The sequence below is a fragment of the Ambystoma mexicanum genome, chromosome 12, assembly GCF_040938575.1.
Source record: "Ambystoma mexicanum isolate Mex_15411 chromosome 12, UKY_AmexF1_1, whole genome shotgun sequence".
NCBI lineage: Eukaryota > Metazoa > Chordata > Amphibia > Caudata > Ambystomatidae > Ambystoma > Ambystoma mexicanum.
The window spans coordinates 963,287,114-963,313,834 of record NC_090936.1 but is presented as its reverse complement, the minus strand read 5'-3'; the positions used below and the strand labels follow the sequence as shown (position 1 = coordinate 963,313,834).

The 26,721-nt window shown below is 46.8% G+C and overlaps 1 protein-coding gene across 4 annotated transcripts in view; it reads left to right on the top strand.

Moving 5' to 3' along the window:
- Positions 1-26,721, top strand: part of LOC138514136 (zinc finger protein 420-like) — a 1,401,466-nt gene that overhangs the window by 717,243 nt on the left and 657,502 nt on the right. For all 4 annotated transcript variants that reach the window (XM_069629436.1, XM_069629435.1, XM_069629434.1 and 1 more), the window contains one exon: positions 26,215-26,292. In XM_069629436.1, coding sequence (XP_069485537.1) covers positions 26,215-26,292 — 78 coding nt within the window. The remainder of the gene's footprint in view (positions 1-26,214; positions 26,293-26,721) is intronic.

Sequence of the window (26,721 nt, the reverse complement as noted above, 5' to 3'; positions counted from 1 at the left end):
GGCCCACAGACCCAGGGTGGAGACATGGTGGGCGGACCTCCTGAGATGGGCGGAAGCAAAGTCAGTAGTATGGTTTGAAGCCGTTACCAGGGGGAGTGAGGAGGAAGTGGGCCCCCTGATAGCCTGGCAACAATTAGTGACCTCTATGGTAAACCCCCACCAGGTTAACCATGAAATAGAAGACTCAGACGAGTCTACAAGCACTGTGATTCCCGAAAACGCTCCCGTAGATGACACGGATGAGCCGGCTCAAGTTTATGGGGTGGGTGGGGAGAGGACGGAGAATAACACTGTATAATGTGATGGTTTGATATTGACTATGTACGTCCCGAAAAGCTGTATTGTTTGTTGGTTCTGTTTGTTTAAAATAATAAAAATACATTTAAAAAAAAAAAAAGGTCTAGAGGCACGCCGAAAGACATGCCACAGCGCCCCGAACCCTGCAAGGACTACGCTGAGTCCTGTGCCTTTGTCAGGCACATTAGGGGACAAATCCCGACGTCACAGGGAAGATGATGAACCCTTTCCTCCCCTGGACCCCTCTGGTTCATCCTCATGGACCAGGGAGAAATCTAAGAGGTGTATGGACAGATTAGAGAAATTTGTCTCTTATTCAGAAAAGCTTGCTTCCACGAGACTTCGGGAAAACCTTCCTTCTACTCCTGTATCCAAGTTTCAAAGGACCATGGAGGATCCACATCAGGAGTATACCTGTGTCCTCACAGATGATGACATCCTTATTGACACACATGATCAGGGTGAGGATGCCACCTTTCTGGAAAACTACTATGTGGATGACCAGGCAGATCTTATGGACAGCTGGGAAGACAGCCGTCCGGTTGATGCTCAACCCTGGATGTCCCCTACTCCCACCCAGGACCCTGATGCTCTGTACATGGATTTCCCCCTCTCCCCCCTCGAATCTGGCCCGCCATGCCTCCCCAGTGGATGATCAGATGGCGTTTAACGCCATCTTGAAGAAGGTGGCTGACCATTTTGATTGCCACTCAAGAATCTTTGCCAGATTCTTTTTTTTTTTTTAACTCTTTTTATTGTTCAACAACAGTGGTCTCGACAAGCAGAAAAAGAAAAAGACATTTACAATTGACATTATACGGATTCATCATCATCTGAGAGCAAATCACATAGATACATACGGAAGGGACCCCATATGTCCTTAGGCCAGCTTGCCCCCGGGAGAGTCAAAACATATTGTTCCTCACACTCGTTGACATATGTCAGTTCGTGAAGGAAAGTGGTCATGCTTGGCGGTGTGGACATTTTCCAGGTTTGTAGGATACATTTCTTTGCCACTGCGCATGCCACATTAAATAGTCTCCTGGTTTTCTCCGAGCACTTGCCAATGATTCCAAACAAGTATTTGTGGGCGGTTAATTGCGGGGTATCTGCATGATTTCAGCCAATAGCTCAGCCACCTCCCCCCAGAATTTCAGAAGGGCAGGGCACTCCCAGTACATGTGAATGGAGCCCGCAGACTGAGCCCCGCATTTGGGGCACTCCCACCCCCACCCCCCATGCTCTGCACCAAATTTTGCCAGCTTAGCCGGCGTGTAATGTAACCTGTTTAAGAGTTTAAATTGTATCAAGCGTAGACCTGCATTTAATGAAACTTGTTTCGTCAGTGCACAATATCTGCTCCACTTATCTTCCGTGATGGGCATTTGCATGTCCGTTTCCCATTTGTCTTTGACCTGGTTTATTGTAGGGGTGTGGGTTTGCACTGCTGCATACAATTTAGAGATACCCAGCCGGGCATTCATGGTGATGAGCTGTGTGCAGGGGTGTTGGGGAGGTTCATCTGGGAACATTGGCCACCTCTTCTGAAACGTGGCCCTTACTCTATAGTATTGCAATATTTTGAGTGGTCCACCCCCCATCTCTCTCACGAAGTCCTCCTTAGTTGCAAATTTGCCATCTATAAACATATCGCCCACCCTCATTTCCATGTGGGGGTCCCAGACCTCCTGAATACCCACATCAAACTTGGGGGGGAATACCCGGAAAGTACCACAGGGGGCCCTCCGAGTTATATGGTGTATCCAGCTTTAGCCACTTGAACAATGAGCCCCAAGCATGGACCGTGCAGCTGACCGGGTCATAATCGCAAGTGTCCCTCTGTCTTGTATTAAATATGACTGACCTAATGTCCACTGGGGATATAGTGTGTGTCTCCACCCACGTATGTGGTGTTTCCCCAGAGTCCTCATACCAATACTTCGCAAATTGCGCCTGGGCAACCAGGTAATAAAGCTCAAAGTCTGGAGCATCCATACCTCCGGTGTCATAGCGTTCTGTCATTTTTCCCCCCCACCCAATTCTCGCCGCCTTACCATTCCATATGAAGGTTATTATTAGCGACCGTAGCATAGCAAAAAAGTCTCTGCCCGGCCATATTGGTATGTTTACAAAATAATTTAACAGTTTGGGGAGGACTATCATTTTGAGCAAGGCGATTCGGCCATATAAGGCTATGGGGAGGCGTTCCCAGATCTGTATTTTAGTACTCAACGTCTGCAGCGCCTTCTCGTGGTTATTCGCGTAAAGGGTTTGCCTGTCTCTGCACACTAGGTATCTGATATGCTGTTCTGACCATTTCAGGCCGCACGTATTCGTAGGGCATTCAGTGGAGGGCGTGAGTGGAAATACTTCCGACCTTGGCCAAGTTGATGACATACCCCGAATACTCCGCAAACTCATGTATGTCTGTCATAATGGGCTCTGTTTTTTTCTGGTTCGCGGACGTATATGAGCGTATCATCCGCATAGAGCAAAATCAGTTGGATTGCGCCTTTCATGTTTATTCCCCTGTCCCTATGCCTTAGTCTAACAGCAGCTGCCATTGGCTCGATAGTTAAGGCAAACAAAATGGGCGAGAAGGGGCATCCCTGTCTTGTGCCCCTCCCTAATTGAAACGTCTCGGAGATGGTTCTGTTGGTGCATACTCTGGCTCTTTTTCGGCATCAAGGGCAACGGCAGCTGCACTCCTCCCGGGATCAATCTGGGCCATTATACCAAATAATCTACGGAGGTTCAATGCGGTGGATCGCAGGGGAATGAACCCATTCTGATCAGGATGGACCAATGTCGAGAGCAATGGTGCCATCCGGTTCGCCAAAACCTTGGCAAATATCTTGGCATCGACATTAATAAGTGATAAGGGCCTGTATGATGACATGTCGCTAGGTGGGCGTCGGGGTTTAGGTAATACGGTTATGATTGCTTCCCTCATTGTCTGGGGGAGTATGGCTCCCTCTAGGGCTTCCTCCCAGGTCCCCAGTAGCACGGGAGTTAGCTCCTTGCGGAACTCCTTATAAAATTCAGCCCCAGCCCATCGGAACCCGGTGCTTTGCCTGACGCCAGCCCCATGATTGCCTCTTCCATTTCCTCCACAGTGATTGGTTGATCTAGGGCCAATTTGTTTTCAAGTGGGAGTTGTGGGAGCCATAACGATGTTAAGTATGCCATTATCTCAGTGGTCGTTTTGCTATCTCTGTTGGAATACAGTGTTTGATAAAATTGGGCAAATTAACCATTTATATCCACCTCGCTTGTTTTGACCTCGCCATTCACATCTTGAATACTAGTAATTGGTTGTGGCTGTCGCTCCTGCTTAATCAGATTAGCCAGTGTTCTACCCGCCTTATTGCCCTCGCCATACCTGCATGCTCTGGACGGGGCTGCCATATACTGTGTTTCTCTGGTGGCCAGGTCATTGAAATCACGGATGTGTTTATGGATTTCGGCTAGGGTGTTCCTATCGTGTGTGCGACTATAGGTTTCCTCAAGGTTGTTTAGGGAGTTTTCCACCTCTTCCAGCTCCCTCCTCACTCCCCTAAGGAGGCCAGTAGAATCGACACTCTAGCCCAGACCTTGAAAGTCTCCCAGACAGTGGAGACCCGCGTCACTGACCCAAGGTTATTAGTAAAGAATTCTGTTATTTCCTCGTGCATGGGATTCTACTACCCCAGGGTCCCCAAGCATCCCACCCGGCATTCTCCATCTCCTAGCTGGTCTGGGAACATCTCTCAACCAAAGCTCCATTGTGACAGGGGAGTGGTCAGACAGTGTACGAGGTAAGATCTCACAGCTGTGTAGCGTCTCGGAAAGGCCCTGTGATGTAAAGAAATAGTCTATTCGCGACTCACTGTCGTGGACGGATGAATAGTAGGTGTATCGTCTAACGTCTGGGTGGTGTAATGTGCGCCATACATCTATTAGTGCCATTTGTGAAAGAAGCTGCCCCAGCGTCATCGCCATTCTAGTTGGTGTCCACATTTTCACACTAGATCTATCTGTTGTAGGGTCCAGGGCCATGTTAAAGTCCCCCCCCCCCATATTATGGAAGAAGCGTCAAGTTTGTTAAGGGTTTCAAATATATTTAAGTAGAAGTCTGGGTCATCTATGTTAGGGCCATATGTGTTCACCAATGTAACATGTTTCCCAGCCATTTCCCCCATACTAGAACATATCTGCCCTGCATGTCCACCTTGTGCCCAGCTACCCGGAACCCCAGGGAGGGATGTATGAGAGTGATAACACCCCTGGGCTGAGACGAGTAATTTGTATAATACTGTGTCTTCCCCCATTTGGGCATCACATTTTCGTTCACTGCACCTATTGCATGAGTTTCTTGCAGCATCACGACTTGAGGGTGATTTCTAGAAACATAATTGCCAACCTTCCTGGCCTTCATTGGGTTGTTCAATCCTATTACATTCCAAGACAGAAATGATATCTTCAGCCCCCCTGTACCATTATTTCCATATGTATTAGTACCTGCCATGTCATCCACCGTTCCCAATATTCACATTACGGGAGCAGCAATCGCAACCGCGAGACCACATACTCTTCAAACCAAACTCAAGAACAATGCACCTTTCCCCCTTCCCCCACTTTGCCGAAAGCTCAGCATAGCTAACTGTTACCTGGTATCTTGGCCCCCCACCCGCATCATCTCCCCCAACTTGACGATGCTGCCCATTAACACTCAAAACTTGCCCGATGGGCTTTTAACTGAGCTTGTGGACCTTTCCATAGGGTTGGCTAATGTTGCCATCTGGACACCCACGGAGGAGGCTCCACAGCCCAACAACAACGGATCTTGCTCCAGTTCAGTTGTGCTGACTTATGAAGACATAGTCACTGCAGGGAAGGCGCAGACTCATCTGCCCACCAAATCAGTTCAGTCCTCGCCAGGATTGGGTCTCGCATTTTGATCCATCATTCGGTCTCTAGGGGGCAGCGGAATAGAGGCCTCCACATACGCCATGGCCTCGGAAGGGTTTTCAAAGAAGTGGGCTCTCCCTCCGTGTTGAATTCTCATTTTCGCCAGGAAAATTAAAGCATAAGGAACACCACTGAGCCGTAGTTGTTTCTTAACCATTTCATAGGACTTGCGCTGCGCTTGTATGGTCGCGGAGAGGTCAGGATATATATGAATTCTGTTCTTTTTCGAAGTGTAGTGTTCCTTTTTCTCTGGATAGACGGAGTATTGTGTCCCTATCCCTGCAGTTTAGAAGGCGCGCAATGAAGGTGCGGGGTGGATCTCCCGGCTTCGGAGGAGGTGCAAGCGTGCGGTGAGCTCTCTCGACGAGCAAGTGGTTCGAAAGGGATTCCGCTCCCAGCACCGATTTCAGTAGTTCTGCCACCTGTCTTTCCATGGAGCCCTTGCCAAACGATTCCGAGACCCCAACAATTGCGAATGTTATTTCTGCGGGACCTAAATTCAAGATCCTCGCACTTGCTCTGGGTTTTGCGCAGTTCGGTCTGAAGCAGGGCTATATCTCGGCCATGCTGAGAAATCACATCTTCATTTGAGCTTATTCTGTTTTCCGCCTCCGAAATGCGTGCGCTTTCCTTTTCCACCTGGGCCTTCAGGGACCCAGTCGTCGCCACTATATCGTCCAACTTGACGTTCACAGCCAGGAACCCATTTTGCACAATTGTTGCCAAGCGGTCCAAAGGGTCTGCCTCTCGATTTGTAGATGTTTGTGCCGTCCCTCCTGATGCCTCCTGTGGCTGGGAGCTGGTAAAGGTATCAATTGGGCCGGTCTTTCTTCCCCCTACAGTTTTCTTCTCAGTGCGGCCCATTAGGCGACGTTGTCACTTTTGGGGTGGGCTGCGTTCTCCCACGTATGTATGCTGCTGGCGACCAGTGTGGGATTATGCTGTATGGTGGCAGCACAGCCTGTGCCCCGCATTCAGGCTCGGGGCGCTCCGCAATGCAGGTGTGGGGATAGGTTCAGCCTCACCCCAGACGTACACTCTCACCCCAGGGGTGTTTTTGTTAGACTCCCGCAGTATTCGTCCACAGCGGCAAGTAATCTTTATCCCTGGGAGGCACCGGGGGCAGGGTGTACCGCTTCAAAAAATGATCATCGGCACCAGGCTGCGCTCCCTCCCGCCAATGGTGCTGTGACGGCAAGCTTCTTCTATATCAATATTGTAACGTTCTCCCCCACCCCTGTGAGGGCCCAGATGTATCGTGCACAGAGGCACTGGTCCCTGGCGTCCCCCCTCCCCAGCTGCCCACTTACTTTACCAGCAACGTGGACTTAGCCGTGGGGGGGGATCCGAATCTGAGGGGGAAGACGCTGCCGTCGCAGCGCACCCTTGAGCATTTGGCAGGATATTTTCGCCCGGAGCCTGGTGCAGGAAGATCCGAGTACTTGTCTTCGCACAGGCGAGAAGCGAAAGCAGAGCGCCGCCGCCCTCCGGCAGCGCTTGTGTGTTGGTGGGCTGCCCCTCCCCCACCTGGCTGACCCGCCGTTGCGAGCCCTGTGCTTGAGTGGAAGTCGCCTGGAACCCACGGGCGGTAACTCCGCAGCTCTACGGCCGCTGCACCTGCGGATATCTCCGTCGGCTCGGGGTCCACGTGCTTCGTTTTCACAGGGTGTCTTCTACGAACCTTCCCCCGTGATATTCTGCAACCGTACATCTGCCAATTCAGAACTGGAAGGATTTATAGATGAAAGGATTTCGATCGAGCCAGAGCTCTCCACCTAGGCGGCCATCTTAGATGTGCGCAACAGCGCCCCCCAGCTTTGCCAGATTCTGATTTTTTTTTTTATTATTATTTTTATATAGTTCATTACAAACTTTTTAAAATATTTTCCATTTCAACTTAATATTCCAATTACTTTCTACTAAAAAGGCAAAAGAGTTACAAATATTTCTGATTCAACGTTACATATCAATTAATCTCTGAGTAGCGTGTAGAATGTTCAGTAATTCCTTAGCCATTTATCTATTCTCTAACTTGTTAGCATTTTGCTCCCAAATTTTTCCAGAAAAGATATTAGAGCGAAAGTTAGTTTTGATTCAGCTCCCTCTGTGAACGCAAGCCACCACTCTTCACCATTACGCGAGGGTCTTTTTGATATTTCTGATCCTAAATGCAGAGTCCTTTCTTCTCGCAATTCTTTGCAGTATAACACTAGATGTTTTAGTGTTTCTTTCTCCGTTTTACAGAATCTGCAGCATTCATCTAGATCTTTTTCTTTCTTTCTGATATTCGCTATTACTTTTGTTTGAAACAGGTTCATCCTAAACTTTGTGATCATTTGTCTTTTTTTGTTACACGGAAACCTTTGTAAGTAATTTGGAAGGGTGTTCATTGCACGCGCCTCTGGGGCAATTTCATCCATACATCTGTGTAGAGCTCTTCGCTCTTGATTTTCACACCAATCCTGTAACTATAGCTTTTTTTTCACTGCATTTGGATTTTGGATTAGTGTCTCTGGTTCCGCCTGAAGTTGTTTCAAAAGAGTTGCACATTTTAGTTTCCAACTGCTCAATATTGAAGCATCTAAATGTTTTGGGTTGCTACTTAGGATTTGGTATTGTGGAAGGTCGTCAGCTCCCAAGACTTTCCTATAGATAGATAGCATATTCCATATAACTTTTGCATTGATTGTAATCAGGCCGAGCTCAAATCTGATACAAGCAGTTGGTGTCCCTCTAGGGAGTGCTAGTACTTTGCTCCAAAATCTATTTTCACACCATGGCCAGATCTCAGCCGGGCATCCTAGCATTGCTTCAGCACCAAAACATAAGGCTGGAATAACCTTTGCCTTGTAGAATTCAACTACGGGTTTTATTGAGAATTTTCCAAATTTCTTATTCAGGGTATATCCTTGTGCTGTTAGAGATTTACATTTTCGTCGTATTTTCGCCACCATGTTGTCGTCATTTAGCCGTGAGTTAATCAACACCCCTAGGTATTGCGATTCCATGGTAAGTAAAATAGGCTTCGCGTCTATTTTCCAGGCGAATTTCTTCGACTTGCTTGTCCCAACTAGATTTTGCAGCACTAATATCTCAGTATTTAGTGGATTTATCACCAAACCATTTGCATCAGTAAATTCCTTCAATGCTGTCAGTTTCCTTTGTAAACCAATAGGTGTTATATCAATTATTACGATATCATCAGCATAGAGGATGTATCCCAATCCGTTTCCGTTTATTTTTGGATCGAATGATCTTATAGTTGCAAAGGCTGTGCCAATATCTGAGATAAAAGTGCTGAACAGAGTTGCTCCCAAAGGGCATCCCTGCTTCACACCTCTGGTGGTCTTAATTTCTGAGGAAAGGGTTCCTGTGTGGTCTAAACTGACTTTTATCGTTGTTTGGGAGTACAATTCTCTGATAGCGGCAAGCAGACTTACTGGACATCCCCAGTTTGTAAGTTTGTTCCATAGTAGCTTGCGATCGATTGAGTCGAACGCATGAGCTAAGTCTACAAAGGCTAAGTATATTTTTGTTTTTGTTCTTATTGCTTCTATCTTTAGTAGATTGATTAGTAGTAGATTTAGTCCACAGCCAACTCCCTTAACGAACCGAGTTTGTCGTCTATCCGCAATATCTGCCACTTTTATCCAGGTTGTCAGTTTGTTGGGGAGAATTCTCTATTTAGGCTGAATTTCCTAACCTAGTGAGTCCCCCAGCAGCTTTGCTGGATTTCTGGAGTTTGTTTTTTTCCTCCTGCCAAGAGTGAGACTCTTTTTCTCCCACTCTTGGACATGATTAATGGTATTCCTTTGATTGGTAATGTGTTTTATGGGCTATGGGGTCCTTTACTCCATAGGGTCTCATGTGTTTTTCCCATGTGTGTTACACAGCACCCTCCGTGCAGTAATACAGGGGTGTCATAGTGACACCCCACCATAGACTCCATACCCTGGGACTGACTACTGTCTCCCAGGGCATGTAAAGTCACCATTGGCTTTACTAGTCCCAAATTATTAACAGAAACCGGTACAAACCATCATATTGTGGACGTACTGGTCGGGGCAATTTGATTGCCCCGGGGTCTGTTAGTCGAGGGGGCACGTCTCCGTCCCCCCTGATCGAGTTTTGGCTGGTGGCAGTGGAAACTACTTTTTATATTCGACCGCGAATATCTTCCTATGGGATTTTCCCATTGTTCGAGGCTACTAACTTTAATTATTTAATTCTCATAGCTTCGAACATACCGCCGGTTTATTTAATTAATATTAAATCTCCGGTTGGTATTTTTTGCCAAGACTCGATTCTAAAATGGCGTTTGTGTTCTCTACTGTGACTCCAACCCAAGTCGAGCCCTTTGTTCCACTTTTTGGCGGGCTTCTCCACAGAAGCCTCCAAAAGTGGTGCCACTCTGTCTAGGTATCACAGGGAGTGTGGGAGGAGGTTTAGGCACCCTGGACTGAGTTACCTTAGTAACTCAAGTCGCACTCTTGTGTGATTGGCACAAGTGGTGAGCCGGCCGGCTCACCACTTAGCATGTTTGAGTGACAGCTAGGCTGGGTGAATGGGGGTTTTCTGCATAAAAGCAGGGCTTTGGGGACTGGAACTTCAGAAGTCGCCACAGGACCTGAGAATCCGACGAGGGAGAAGCTGAGCCGACCTACCACGACGACACCACCGGTGGAGCCCTGCAGAACCGACTCACCACTTCCCGACGACAGAGAAGATCTCCCGGCTGCAGAGGCTTCTTCCCCTGGCTGGTGGGCACAACCAGTTTACCTTTCTTTCTGCGCACCCCAGCCTGGTTTGTGGTCGAACTGCCCGTGCCGAGCACCCCGGCAGCCGGATAGCCACTCACCACTGAACCGCGAATCACCGGACCGCTCCTTGTACCTGAGAAACTCTGTGGCTGGTATCTTCCCTGGCAGTGCAACGGACTCCTGTCTTCCTCCACGACGAGATCCTCTCTTCCCCCGGACGAAGCACCGACTTTCACCCGCTGCCAGGAACAACTGCCCCCGCTGGAGCGTTCTCATCACTTTAAGGTACCGTGTCCGCCAGGCCTCCCTTTCTAAAGATTGCTACAAGGTAATAATAACCCCTTAACCTTCTGGACTGGGCTGGCTGCCTTGACCCTCTAACTGGTCCCTTTCTTTGGTCCAACTACTTTTTGAAACTCTACAAGACTTTTGTGCACTGCAACTGTGTGACCTTGGACATATTTCGTTCGGATCCTCTGTAGGTGGATCCGGTCTCTTGAACTCGAACTTCACGGTTTTACTTTGCCTTCCTCTTTTGTTATGTTCTGATAAAAGTGTTGGGATCTGTTCAACTTGTTCTCTGCTTTTCTCTCCCTTTTTAAAACAAACTATTAGAGTGCCATCTACGTTAAGCGCTCACCGCTGTCTGAAAATAAGTGGAGCTTTACTTAAGACGTGTCTAATATTCTTTTTAAGGGAGTGTATATCTTTTAGTGACCGTGTTTTTAAATTGCTTACTATTAGTGCCTGTGTGTTTTTCTAGATGTGGTTTTAAATAAATAATTATATCTCTTTTACACCAAGCCCTGGTCAGTGTTTACTTGTTCTACTGTGTTCTCTTGACCTATCGTGAATACTCTGTATACTGCCTAACTCTTCTTGAGGGAAGTCTGACTGCTCAGCCACAGCTACCAAGTGAATCTGTGTGGTACAGACTGCTACCAAGTGGGTTTACTGCCAAACACCTCTAGTCCTAAATCTTTTGCAGTGGTCCCAGAGGGAACTGCACAGGTTTCTGCCTAACACAGTTGTGTTAAAAGTTGTGTCGCAAAAATCTTCCCTACGACATCCAATAGGGCAATTGGCCTATAATTTTTAGGATCCGTTCTTACTCCTTTCTTAAATATAGGGACAATTATAGCAGATTTCCATTACTGTGGGATTCGTTTTTTGGCGATAATCTTCCTGAACAACATGAAGCAGAATTCGGCCCACGCTTCTGGATGGAGTTTTTTAACATCTGGTTTGTGAGTCCGTCGGGACCAGGGGCTCTTGATGAGCTTAGTCGTCTGATGTTATCCAAAATGTCTGACTTATCTATTGATAAGTCCCATTCGCTTAATATTTTTTGCTCATGTTGTTGATAGGGCATACTTTTACCAAACAGCTTCCCGAAATGCTCTAACCAGTCGGCTTCTGTTACCGCATTATTTTGTATGGCATTTTGGGGCACAGCCATGTTGTTGATTACTTCCCAAAATGAACGAGGATTTTTGGTTGTCAAAATATGTAGCATTTTTTCTGCATCGTTCTGTAACATGATGCTTTTATGCGAATGAAGCCACGTTTTATAGGAGTTTTGATTCTGATTTGATTCTGATTTTGTGGAGGATATACTCGAGGAAAAACCTCTGGCCATCCAGGCCATCCCTTTGTTGAACTCTATCAAGAGGAGATTGGCACCTTCCGTGTTGACGCCAGCCCAAACAAGGGCGGTGAACCCTAGGGTGGAGAAGTTGTTTCGTCCTTCTCAAGATTCTTTAGTGGTTACCACTACTAGAAAACGGGCTGGTCTTCCCCCGTCTATGGGAGAGGCACCACCCAATAAGGAGTCCAAGAGACTGTACGCACTGGGAAAGAGGGTCACAACTGCTGCTGCGTTTTCCACCCGAATAGCCATTAACACCACGCTATTGGCTAGCTATGCAGAGGTCCAGTGGAACCTGCTGCAAGAAGGCCTTCAGGAAGTGCCAGAACCTACACGGACCAAGTTGCTCGCTGTTAGGCAGAAACCTGTGCAGTTCCCTTGGGGAACACTGCAAAAGATTTAAGACTACAGGTAGAGCAGTAAACCCCTTTGGTAGCAGTCTGTACCACCCAGATTTACCTGGTAGCTGTGGCTGAGCAGTCAGACTTCTCTCAAGAAGAGTTAGGCAGTATGTAAAGTATACACAATATGTACCAAAACACAATAGCACAAGCAAACACTGACCAGAGCTTGGTTTCAAAAGTATATAGTTATTTATTTAAAATACACATAAGTTAAAAACACTCTAGCAAAAATATAGTAAAAGCACTTCAACACAGTTATACTGAAAGTAAATTCAATCCTTTCTCCTATCTAGACAACTCTAGGTTAACACCACTTAATTAAAACAGAGGTGAGTGCTTAACGTTAGATGACACTCTAGTAGTTTCCAAGAAAGGGAGAGAAAAAGCAGAAATAGGTTAGACACACCACTCTAAGGTCCAGAACACTTGCAATAGGCTTAAAGAAGAATAAAGTCACAGGTGAGCAAAAGTCACTAGGCAGGGCCCACTCTTAGAGTAGCCGGAGCGAAAATGTGCCCAAGATCACACTGTTAGTTAGAGATTCAAAGTCTTGCAAAGAGTCAAAAAAGAGTTTAGAGTGGCTCAGAAAGTTTAGCCAAAGTGTCCCAGGCACTCCCAGGTTCGAAAGCCGGGGACTAAATCTACCCCGTACAGTCGGTAGCAAGGGAAGCCAGGCGGAACACAGTACCTTAAGCGGAAAGGATCCTCCAGCGGGGGCAGTTGTTCCAGGCAGCGACAGCAAGGCTCGACGTCGGTCAGGGGAGAAGAATATCTCGCTGAAGAGCAGAAGAGAAAGGTCGTAGCACTGCCCGGGAAGAAACCAGCCGCGGAGTCCTCCGGTTAAAGGGTTGGTACCGACTTTCGCGGTATGGGGGTAAAGTGTGGTATTCCGGATGCCGGGGTGCTTGGCACAGGCAAGGCGGCCACGAGATACCTCAAAAGGACGGAAAGAAGGCGAAAACTGGTTGTCCCCACCAGTCAAGGGAAGGAGCCACTCCGTTAAGAGTTCTCCTCGGTCGTCGGGAAAAAGTGGTGAGACGGTTCAGCAGGGCTCCACCGGGTGGTGTCGTCGAAGCAGGTCGGCTCAGCTCTTCCCTCGTCGGATTCTTGGTCCTGTGGCGACTTCTGAAGTCCCAGTCCCCAAAGCCCTGCTTTTATGCAGCAAACCCCCATTCACCCAGCCTAGCTGTCACTCAAACATGCTAAGTGGTGAGCCGGGCGGCTCACCACTTGGGCCAATCAGGACGGAGTGCGACTTGAGTTACCAAGGTAACTCAGTCCAGGGTGCCTAAATCCCCCTCCACCCCTCCTAAGTACCCCAGACAGAGTGGCACCACTTTGGAGGGCTTCTGTGGAGAAGCCCGCCAAAAGTGGAACAAAGGGCTCCACTTTGGGTCAGAGTTACAGAGGCGAACACCAACGCCATTTTAGAATCAAGTTTTGGCAAAAAGTCCCAACCGGAGTTATAAAAATAAATATATAAACCGGCGGTATGTTTAAGGCTACCGTAAATAAATAATTAAATGTGTTAGCCTAAAACAAGGGGAAATCCCATAGGGAAATATTCGCGGTCGAATATAAAAAGTAGTTTCCACTGCCACCAGCCAAAACTCGATCAGGGGGGACGGAGACGTGCCCCCTCGACTAACAGACCCTGGGGCAATCGAATTGCCCCAGCCAGTACGTCCACAATATGATGGTTTGTACTGGTTCTGTTCAGGATTCAAGACTAGCAAAGTCTTTGGTGACTTTACATGCCCTGGGAGACAGTAGTCAGTCCCAGGGTATGGAGTCTATGTTGGGGAGTCCCTAGGACACCCCTGGGTCACGGCACAGAGGGTGCTGTGTGACCCCCATCACAAAAATACATGAGGCCCTATGGAGTAAGAGACCCCATAGCCCATTCAACACAAGGTTTAACCAAGAAAACACACTTCAACATGTCCAAGAGTGAGGGTAAAAGAGTCTCACTCTTGGCAGGAGAAAAAAATTAAACCCCAGAAATCCAGCAAAGCTGCTGGGGGACTCACTAGGTAGGGAAATTCAGCCTAAACAGAGAATTCTCCCTAACACTCGCCCCCCCCAGACTAAGGGACAGGAGGATTTAATCCACTCCTGGATGAACCTCATACCTCTAGTCGATGATATACATCCTAGAGAGTCCATCAGCATTTTGATGGTGACACCTTGACCTATGTTCAATGGAGAACTCAAAGGTTTTCTTTTGCAAGCTAACGGACCTACAGACCCTTTGAGGAACATCAGTCTTTTTGTTATAGGGGATCTGGTTGACCAGTCCCTCAGAAGTTGGTACAACTTCTGAACCTATGTTAGGCTTTTTCAAGGGGTCCTTATAAAGGATTCCCTTAGATCTAGAGGGGCCTCCAAGGTTCCTCACCACCTCTCTTGTGGGAGCAGGTTGGGTCTTAGGCCTCTTGGTTGGAGGGGTTGGGGTTAGGCAATGTACCTGCTTCCCCTTCCTCTTAGATCTACCCTTACCTATTTTAGGAGTTTCCCCCCTAATATTAGGATTTGAGTTGGGGTCTTCAGTAGAAGGTCCAACAGTCTGAAGGTTTTTGGCCTTAGACTTTTCTTTTCTGGTTTTCCACCAGCACTGAGAATTACCAGTTCTCTCAGGTCCAGATAGGGGCCTAGTTGGTCTATCCACCTCTTCCTCAGAAGCAGGGGGAGTCAGAGACTCTGAGACTAGGGGAACAATGATGGAGCTTGGTTGGGGCGCCCATGTTCCTAGCATACTATCCTGAAATGTGCCTGGGTTAGAGGTCAACTTACTAACACCAGGGCTTGTAGTGGGGTTCTCAGTAGAGGGTCCCACAGGCTTAGAAGGGTCCTTCAAGGTAGCCTGTCTAGCCAATTTGGTTAAGTTCTGCTTCTCCATACTGGGAGGCCTGGGGGTATGTGACACTACTCCTAGAGTTCTTAGGTCATTCCCTAACAGGACCTTCCCAGGTACCTCAGTCTGAACACTGACAGGGATCCTCACTGTCATGTTGTTACACTGAATGAGGGCTGGTAGGATAGGAACCATTTGGACAGGGCCTCCAGACATCTTAGTGGGACCTTTGGGTGCTTTGGCCACATCCTCAGGTTGAAAGAAGCTTTCATCCACTACTGTTCTGCTGGCCCCAGTGTCTCTCCTGGCAGGAGTATCCTGGCCATTGACAAGAACACTGTCCACATAATACACCTTAGAGTTAACAGGTAGGGAGTTATACACAACCCTATTCTGGGGACTAACCAGACCCATAGGCTCTAAGTTTACAGTTGCTTGAAGACCCAAGGGTTCTTCAGCAAAGAGTTCAAAGTGGGCACTAGCCATCTGTACTTCATCCTCAGGAGTGAAGGCTAAGGAGACTGTGCTGATCCCTGCAGGTTTACCCTTGCACTTGGGATCTCCTTTGATATGGTCAGTACCCTGACAGACATAGCATTGTCCAAATGCTCTCTGGAAGGGTGGCTTGTTCTGACCTCCTTCTGGCTTGTGGCCAGAAGGTACAGTAGCCTGACTAGGTTTCCCATGTGGCTTACCCTGGTTATTTTGTGGTTTGGGGCCCTCTTTGGGATAGGAATTATTAGAATTCTCTTTGGAGTCTTTTTTAGGCTGTTTCTCCCCATCCTTCTTCTGAGTTACCCCAGAATCCTTGTGAGTGGCCCTGTTGGCAACCCACAAGTCAGCAGCCTTAGCTAGTCTCCGGGAATCTAATTCCTTGGAATCAGCCAAGTGTTGTCTGAGCTCAGGAGAGCAGGCATCATAAATAGTCTCCAACATAAACAAATTCTTCATACCTTCATAAGTGTTCACCTTGTAACCCTTAATCCATCCCTCTAAGTTTTTCAAACATTCACTCACCCAGGTAGCCCAAGGGGTACCATCATGCTTTTTGAGGCTCCTAAACCTCTTAAGATACTGGGAAGGGGTCTTCCCAAACCTAGCTATCAAAGCTAGTTTCACACATTCATAGTCCTTCCTATCCTCCTCCCCCATCTCCATTACCACATCAGTTGCAACAGGGGGAAGCCTAGAGAACAACCAGGTGAGTAAGTCATTTCCTGTGATGTTCTGGAGCCCATGATTATATTCAAACAGAGACAACCAATCCAACACATCCAACTTAGGCTCATACATACCAACCAATTCTTTAGGCATCCGGGGTCTTTTAGGACTGGAACTTCTAGAGGAGCCAGAGAGAGAAACATTCTCAACAGATAATTTCTTCATTTCTAAGTCATACTTGAGCTCCATTTCCCTTAGCCTTAGTTCTTTGTCAGTTTGAGCATTAAGTTTCTTATACTCCAATTCTAGCTTCATTTTCTCCAGTTCAAAGTACTGAGGACTAAATGTGGGACCTGGTAAAGGTCCAGTAGGCACAGCAGGTAGAGCAGGCAGAGGCCTAGGGGGGACAGTTACAACAGCCTCACCCTCCTCTTCTGACTCTTCCTCAGAAACATCAACATTTTGCTCCATGTTAACTTCAATACTGTCATCTACAGTTGCTGGAGTGGTAGGCTCCTCTGAACCATCACCCAGACTTTGGTTAGCTAACAATCTTTCAATCAGCTCCATTTTCTTGCCCTTAGTCAGGAGATCCTTATGTTTACAGAGCACTCTTAAACAATCAGCAGTTTTGGCTGCAAGGGACTCTTGACTATAGCTTTCTATAACTGACATGTTAGAGGTTTTACTTTTTCAGTGCTAAGCTTTGTGGTTAGTTGCACTAAGGTATCTAAAGCACAATAAAATGTATACTCAATACAAATCCCACCGCTGTACACCAGTGTTAGGCAGAAACCTGTGCAGTTCCCTTGGGGAACACTGCAAAAGATTTAAGACTACAGGTAGAGCAGTAAACCCCTTTGGTAGCAGTCTGTACCACCCAGATTTACCTGGTAGCTGTGGCTGAGCAGTCAGACTTCTCTCAAGAAGAGTTAGGCAGTATGTAAAGTATACACAATATGTACCAAAACACAATAGCACAAGCAAACACTGACCAGAGCTTGGTTTCAAAAGTATATAGTTATTTATTTAAAATACACATAAGTTAAAAACACTCTAGCAAAAATATAGTAAAAGCACTTCAACACAGTTATACTGAAAGTAAATTCAATCCTTTCTCCTATCTAGACAACTCTAGGTTAACACCACTTAATTAAAACAGAGGTGAGTGCTTAACGTTAGATGACACTCTAGTAGTTTCCAAGAAAGGGAGAGAAAAAGCAGAAATAGGTTAGACACACCACTCTAAGGTCCAGAACACTTGCAATAGGCTTAAAGAAGAATAAAGTCACAGGTGAGCAAAAGTCACTAGGCAGGGCCCACTCTTAGAGTAGCCGGAGCGAAAATGTGCCCAAGATCACACTGTTAGTTAGAGATTCAAAGTCTTGCAAAGAGTCAAAAAAGAGTTTAGAGTGGCTCAGAAAGTTTAGCCAAAGTGTCCCAGGCACTCCCAGGTTCGAAAGCCGGGGACTAAATCTACCCCGTACAGTCGGTAGCAAGGGAAGCCAGGCGGAACACAGTACCTTAAGCGGAAAGGATCCTCCAGCGGGGGCAGTTGTTCCAGGCAGCGACAGCAAGGCTCGACGTCGGTCAGGGGAGAAGAATATCTCGCTGAAGAGCAGAAGAGAAAGGTCGTAGCACTGCCCGGGAAGAAACCAGCCGCGGAGTCCTCCGGTTAAAGGGTTGGTACCGACTTTCGCGGTATGGGGGTAAAGTGTGGTATTCCGGATGCCGGGGTGCTTGGCACAGGCAAGGCGGCCACGAGATACCTCAAAAGGACGGAAAGAAGGCGAAAACTGGTTGTCCCCACCAGTCAAGGGAAGGAGCCACTCCGTTAAGAGTTCTCCTCGGTCGTCGGGAAAAAGTGGTGAGACGGTTCAGCAGGGCTCCACCGGGTGGTGTCGTCGAAGCAGGTCGGCTCAGCTCTTCCCTCGTCGGATTCTTGGTCCTGTGGCGACTTCTGAAGTCCCAGTCCCCAAAGCCCTGCTTTTATGCAGCAAACCCCCATTCACCCAGCCTAGCTGTCACTCAAACATGCTAAGTGGTGAGCCGGGCGGCTCACCACTTGGGCCAATCAGGACGGAGTGCGACTTGAGTTACCAAGGTAACTCAGTCCAGGGTGCCTAAATCCCCCTCCACCCCTCCTAAGTACCCCAGACAGAGTGGCACCACTTTGGAGGGCTTCTGTGGAGAAGCCCGCCAAAAGTGGAACAAAGGGCTCCACTTTGGGTCAGAGTTACAGAGGCGAACACCAACGCCATTTTAGAATCAAGTTTTGGCAAAAAGTCCCAACCGGAGTTATAAAAATAAATATATAAACCGGCGGTATGTTTAAGGCTACCGTAAATAAATAATTAAATGTGTTAGCCTAAAACAATGGGAAATCCCATAGGGAAATATTCGCGGTCGAATATAAAAAGTAGTTTCCACTGCCACCAGCCAAAACTCGATCAGGGGGGACGGAGACGTGCCCCCTCGACTAACAGACCCTGGGGCAATCGAATTGCCCCAGCCAGTACGTCCACAATATGATGGTTTGTACTGGTTCTGTTCAGGATTCAAGACTAGCAAAGTCTTTGGTGACTTTACATGCCCTGGGAGACAGTAGTCAGTCCCAGGGTATGGAGTCTATGTTGGGGAGTCCCTAGGACACCCCTGGGTCACGGCACAGAGGGTGCTGTGTGACCCCCATCACAAAAATACATGAGGCCCTATGGAGTAAGAGACCCCATAGCCCATTCAACACAAGGTTTAACCAAGAAAACACACTTCAACATGTCCAAGAGTGAGGGTAAAAGAGTCTCACTCTTGGCAGGAGAAAAAAATTAAACCCCAGAAATCCAGCAAAGCTGCTGGGGGACTCACTAGGTAGGGAAATTCAGCCTAAACAGAGAATTCTCCCTAACACTCGCCATCGTTTTGGAAGGCAAGCAAGTCAACCAGAATGTGCTCAAGAACACTTTGGACGCTGCCAAGACAGCGGGAAGAACCTTGGTACAAAGTACCTTGCTTAAGCATCATGCATGGCTGAGGAACTCCGGTTTCAAGCCGGAGAGCCGAGCAGCCTTGATAAACAAACCCGTTGAGGAGACCAACCTGTTTGACAAGGCAGTGGACGATGCACTTGAAACAGCCAAGAAAGAACATGAGACACTCAAGTCCCTTCAACAGATTACCCAGAAACCCTCTCGTCAGAGAGGGAGCGATACCTGCCGGTCTTTTCGTGGGCAATCTTGTTTTCCCCAGAACCAGTATAATGCAGGAAACAACTGGAATTCGGGACAATGGTCTAATACCTCCACCACTTATCCACCCTAAGCACAGCGGCGTGGGAAAGGTAGAGGTTGAGGTTCCAACCCCAGAGGCGCCCGGCCTCAGGTCAGAAATGACCTTCAGATCCAGGTCTCCGCCCATGCACCCTGGTAGGGGGCATATAACATCTTTCCTTACTGCATGGAAGGGGATAACGGACCAGTGGGTACTCAAGACGGTCGCCCACAGGTACTGCATAGAATTTGCCCGACCGCCTCAATTCAGACCGCCAAAATCAAGACGCTGGACCACCTGCAGATCCTACTGCAAAAGGTGGAGACCCTTCTAGGAAAGGACGCCATAGAAGTCGTCCCTATTCTAAGGTAAACAAGTATATTTATTCATTGCACTTTTTTGTACCCAAAAAGGATTTCACCATGCGCCCTGTGCTAGACTTGCGCCCAGCGAACAAGTTTGTCAAACCTGAGAAGTTTTGTATGGTCACTTTACAGGAAGTAATCCCGCTGTTGAAACAGGGGGATTACATGGCAACACTGGACATGAAAGATGCATAATTTCATATTTCAATGTTGCCAGCGCACAGAAAATACCTAATGTTCATGATAGAGGACAAGCACTATCAGTTCAAAGTACTCCCCTTCGGAATTGCCTCGGCACCAATGGTGTTTACAAAGGTACTGGCAGTAGCGGCAGCACACCTCTGCAGACTATCCGTTCCGGTTTACCCTTACCTCGACAACTGGCTCATAACAGGGGAGTCCCACGAAACATGCCAAAATCTACGTTTAATGCCACGTACCCCCTAATATCTAAGAATGGAATTGCAATGGAACCCAAGACACCCACTAATGTTAAATGTGCCCTCATTAATGCCTGATCCCTGGGTGCACATGCCATCAAAATACATGACCTAATTGAGAACAAAACCTTGATTTATTAGTAATCACAGAATCCTGGCCTCACCAAGCTTCGGGACCTCTACTATCCTTGGCCATCCCACCCGATTACACTATCCGCAGAGCTGATAGAACCCATACCATATGAGGGGGTGTAACCATTATAGCCAAAAGCAATCTGCAACTCAGATTAAGTCCCATTGAAGTACTCTCAGGGTATGAATTGCTGCTAGCTAAACTTGATATAAATGGAAAAACTACAATTTACTGTGTGGTGATCTATAGAACTCTCATCCCGAAATAGACATCCCACTTCTTCTTGCACCTTTCATCAAACAGTCATCCCGAAATAGACATCCCACCTTTCATCAAACCCAACACGAAATACATCCTCCTTGGAGAGTTGAACTTTGGTTTCAATGATGAACGAGAACTTAAAGCTGAAACTCTACACACAGCACTCAAAGATCTGAATTTCACCCAATTGGTGAATGCTCCCACTCATATTAAGGGCAGACCCTTGACTGGATCCTCTCACTTAATACCAGACTAAATATTGATACTATTACTGCACTTAATTGGTCAGACCACTTCTGCATTAATTTTACCCTCATGTGTGTTGAACCGTGTCCTCCCAAGACAATAGTTATGGATACTTTTGAAGCTAGAAACCCTAGAAAGTTCACCGTAGAGAACTTTGTCCCTACTCTTAACAAAACCCTAGCAACCAACTTAGTCGCCAGTAACGACCCTAGCACCATTGATGACTACTACCATAGATGCCTCACCCTCACCATCGACCAAGTAGCACCCATCACAACTAAAACGAGACATGCTAATAAAAAGTACAATTTCTGGTTTGATGATGAACTAAGTGCCCTAAGAAGAACCAAATGTGCATTTGAACATGCCCACATCAAACACCCCACACCGACTCTGCCAAAGCTTTCAAGGACGCCAACAGAAGCTATAAAACAGCCATTATCTCCCATAAAACCAACTCATACAACACATGCATCAGCAATGCCGCATCAGTCTCCAAAGAACTGTTTTTAATTCTTAGAGAATTTGAAAATTCTACCCCAACCGCGGCTCACACCAACGCCAGCAAAGAATGGTGCACCACCATTCAAGATGCACTTGCCTCCAAAATTGTTGTGTTACAAAATAAAATAAGTATCAAAAGACTTTTATTAGCAGACAAAAATGCCCTAGCCACCAACACGCTCCCCTCTACCAATGATAATACCAATTCACTATTCCACTTCACGCCTGTCTCTCAAGAACTAGTGTTTGACACTATTGCCAAGCTAAAAGCATTCAATTGTAAAGGGGCTAACGTCCCAGCTAAATTAGTCAAAGCATGCGCTTCCTTCCTCACCCCTACCATCACTAATTTGTCACTTCCTCCTTCTGCACCAACACGGTTCCAACCAGCATCAAAGAGCCTGGGTCACCCCACTTCTAAAAAAACCCATCTCTGGACCCTACAGTACCCACCAATTATCGTCCAATAACAATGGTCCCATTTCTACTCAAACTATAGATAAAATAGTTTACACACAAATACAAGCCCATCTGGAACAGAACCATCTACTAGGAATCAGACAATCAGGTTTCCGTCTCAACCACAGTACGGAAACGGCCCTCGTGGATCTCAAAATCCAAATGGAGACTATCAGAGATTCCGGGAAACTTTGCATCCTCCTGTTAGACCTGTCTGCCGCATTTGACCTCGTGGACCATGACAAACTGCACCTCATTAGCCAAAGATTTCCATTTCTCTAACGATGCCACTATGGGGGTGAAATCCATTCTGTCCGAACGCACCTCTAGAGTTGCCATAGGCAAAGTAGCGGCCGATCTCATCCCAGTCCCCATTGGAGTACCACAAGGATCATGTCTCTCTCCCACCCTCTATAATGCCTATACTAAACTCCTTTTCTCTGCATTAGACGATATGGGTGTCATCTACACTAATTTTGCAGATGAAACCCAGATCCTCATACCCATCTCAGGAAACTATGACCAAGACATCATGACCATTGACAAAATGTCCGCCTTAATTCAAAATTGGATGGCGCTAAATAGTCTTTGCCTTAACGAAGAAAAGACTATAGTTCTCATTGTGGGCTCCCCATCTAAAATAGCTGCCTTCCACCAAGACTACTCTTCGATCAATATCGATGGCACCCTAATCCTAGTACTCAAGCAAGTAAAAACATTAGGTGTATACCTAGACTCCAACCTCACCATGACTAAACATATTAGTACGCTCTCCTCCTCTTCAGCGTACACATCCAAACTCCTAGCATTAAGAAAACAATTTCTGACTCCGACCAACTGTCTCACCCTGGCCAGGGCCCTAGTACTGTCTAAGTTGGATTACTGCAATGTGTTATTGCTTGGGACCTCTAACTCCAATCTCAGCAAACTGCAATTGATTCAAAACAAAACCTTAAGAGCAGCCTTAGGGATAAAAAAGTTTGAGCATTTTACCAAGATAAGGAAGGAGGCCCATTGGTTACCAATCAAAGCCAGAATTATTTTTAAAACTCTCTGCATCACACACAAAGGCCTTGCCAAAAAAGGCCCCATCTACCTCAACAATGCCCTGCTGAAAAAAGAATCGACTAGAACTCTAAAGTCTAACGATAATTTACTCTTTGTATTTTATTTTGTATTTTATTGAATTTATATAGCCCTTTACTCCAAAGTGCTTTACATGAGAACAAATAAATAATACTCTTCGTGATGCCCCGGTATAAAAATATTAGAGCATGGGATAGCAGCTTCGAGGTCTTAGCACCCAAACACTGGAACTCCCTCCCTATCTTTATCAAAAAGAGCCATCGCGCCCGGTTTAAAAAAACTGCTAAAAAACCTGGTTATTCAACCAATATCAGCACGAAGCACACTGATCTTTTTCTAAATAATGCTTATGAGTGTATTGTATAATCTCCTGTTGCTGTAATCATGTTTTATGCACACTGTCTTATTGTATGACTAATTTCTAAGCTCTCTGTAACCACGCCGTGATACCCCAGGGTCTGGGCGTTTAACAAATGCAAAAATAAAAAATAAAATAAACACTCAGAAGACCATAGACCTCATATTCAGTCTGGGATTCTCCATCAACGATAAGAAATCCAGCCTAGACCCCAGTCAAGTCAAACAGTTTCTAGGGGCTCTAATTCGAACGAAAGACGGCCTTTTCTTGGCCTCCAACGGGAGAGTTCAAAACATGCGGTTTCAGATCCCTCAGTATGTAGCCAGTCGGGAAGTGACGGTACGCAAAGCCATGCGACTGTTAGGAATGATGGCGTCCTGCATTTACTTAGTTCCTCACGCGCGTCAGCGCATGCGTCCCATGTAAGAGTGACTCAACAGCCAGTGGTGTCAGGCCATCGGACAATGGGAAGATGTGGTAGTTGTCTCACCTGTCCTCGTTCTCTCTCTGCAGTGGTGGTCGAGGGAAAACCTCTTGAAGGGGAAAACCTTCACCACCCCCGAAGTAGAAGCCACTCTCACGCCCAATGCATCTCTCATGGGGTGGGGGGCTCACCTGCTCCAGCAGACGGCGCACGGTGTGTGGTCCCCACAAGCTGCATCCGACCACATAAATCTGTTGGAGCTATTAGCGGTATTCAAAGCACGGAAAGCCTTTCAGACACAGTTGCAGGGGAAGATAGTCCTGATCTTGACAGACAGCACTGGCTCTCAAACATAGGATGTTCCTGTTGTACCAACACATACCAGGGGAAATCAATCTTCTGGCAGACGTGCTCAGCAGGGATTTCCCACTGCCCGTAGAGTACGAATGGCAACTACACAAAGACATTGTCTCCAATGTTTTCGCAGAATTGGGCTTCCCTGAGATGGACTTGTTCGCAATTCAGGAGAATGCTCAATGACAAGATTATGCCTCCAGGTACCCACAGAACTGCTCCAAGGGGAATGGGCCCTGGATAGCATGGTCAGGGAAATTTGCTTACGCTTTTCCCTGATTCGCTTACTCAACAAGATTGTGCACAAGATGCACCAGGAACCAGTCACCATGATATTGGTGACCCCCATGTGGGCCCACCACCCCTGGTTCTCCCATCTGATGGAGATGTCCCTCTCCCCTCCCATGAAACGGCCCTTTCTGTACAACATGTTATCTCTGTACAGGGGAGAAACACTACACCCATGCCCGCAAACTCTGAACTTAGCGACCTGGCTTCTGAGGTCATAGAGTTCAGACACCTTCAACTCCCTCAGAGATGCATGGATATTCTTAGGGCAGCGAGAAAACCTAACACCCGATATTGCTATTCCAGTAAATGGAAACGCTTTGTTATCTTGTGCAATGCCAAGGTCGTCAATTCCATTGACTGCTCTCCTACTCACATTGTATTGTACTGGACTCACTTATTAGACTCGGGCCTGGTGTTGATTTCTCTAAAGGTTCACTTAGCTGCTCTCTGAGCCTACACTACGTCACAACAAAAGGTGTTGTGGTGGAAAATACCAGTTATTAAGGCTTTCATGGAATGGGTTAAGAGGATTCATCCCCCCATTTCAAAACCGGATCCCGGATGGGACCTAAATGTGGTATTGACCAGATTTATGGGGTCTCCCTTTGAACCTATACATAAGCAAGTCTCAAAGATCTTACCTATTAGACAGCCTTTCTAGTGGCTATCACTTCTATAAAAAGGGTTTGTTAACTAGAGGCCCTTTCAGTTCTAGACCCTTTCGTTACAGTTCACAGAGATAAGGTGGTTCTGCGCACTCATCCTCGATTTGCGCCTACATTTATTTCCAAGTTCCACGTGAATCAATCAATAGAACTATCTACTTTCTTCCAGAACCCCACTAACATGGCCGAAAGAAGCCTACACACATAAGATGTGCGCAGGGCAGTCATGTTTTACCTGGAAAGAACTAAACCACTGAGAAAGACAAACCAATTTTTCATTTCAGTGGCATCTGATAGAGAAGGGGATCCTGTCTCTAAATCAGCAATCTCAAGGTGGATTGTCAAATGCATCACACTCTGTTACACTCTTGCTAAGAGAAAACTGCTCTTCAAGCCTAGAGCACATTCTACTTGAGGCACTGGGTCTTCCATAGCATTCATTGCAAATGTTCCCCTAGATCAGCAAAGCAGCAACCTGGAGTTCTGTACACACCTTAACAAAACACTATTGCCTAGATACTCATTCGAGGTCTGATTCTCAGGTGTGACAAGTAGTACTAAGACATCTTTTCACTACTGTTCCTTCTAACAACCCAACTCCAACTCCCGGTGCTGCTCGCTAGTCTATGCACAGCATGTGATTCTAAGCAGATTAACAAGCATCAGAAGACATGCATTACTCACCATAATAGCATTTCTGATGATTGTATCTGCTTAGATTCACATGTGCCCACCCTTCCTCCCCGCTCGGGTGGACGGACCATAGACGTCTTACTACTTTCTCTCTTTTATGTACTCACTCAGGTTAGCCTTGGGCTCCCTCATGGCAGAAAAAATACAATCGGAGGGACCTCGGCGCGTGAGGGATTTTGGGTACACTACACGTCACGTTAGGGATAGTGTTACAGACACGCCTATGCCGACGTCCCCTTTCGATCCTCAAAAGACCAGATGCAATACCCCGCGGTTACCACTGGATGTCGGACCATATGCACAGCATGTGAATCGAAGCAGATACAATCATCAGAAATGCTAATACGGTGAGTTATGCATGTCATCCTATGTATGGATGGCCGTTCTAGTTTGATGGGAATGCATGTGCAGTGCTGAATATCAAGACAGCAGGTACCGGATGGGATTGAGGAGCAGGGACTTATTGTGCGTTGTTAAAAATGTGTATTAAAGATGCATGATTGGAATGAGGTTTTGTGATTGATTGTGCAATTGTAGTCTCTGGATTCATGTGATTCACAGCACTCATTGATTATATAATTTTTATAATTGCAGATGCCCCTTACGTGGACTGTTCATGTTCCTGATGAACAGACAGAAACTCTAGATGAACATCAGGACTTTGACAGAACGGTGAGTGAAGGGATGCTATACGCATTGCAAAGGTTGTTACCCTAGAGACCATCATGTCAGTTGACAATTTGCTACCTCATAGGTGAGACTCCAGAGGGAGAAAAATCAAATCCTCACTATTTGGTTTTTAAACACCAGAAGCATGTTGTAGCATAGGGGCACATTTTCCTCCCTTTTCCTTTTAGATAGGCAGCACACCACTGCTCATCTAGGGACAGGGTGTTCTTCTGTCGCGGGTCAGTGCTAGTGCCTCTGGTTTTTCCTCAGACATAAGTTCTTTTCTCACTAGATTTCTATGGGACTACCATTCTTTTTGCTTGTTTTTAACCCTGTCCTGGCTTTGGATGTTAGTAAAGCCTTTTGCTTTACTTCCCTTGCCTGTTTTGCTCATTTTTATGGAGAAAACGAACAGTCCCGAAGATGGTCAGT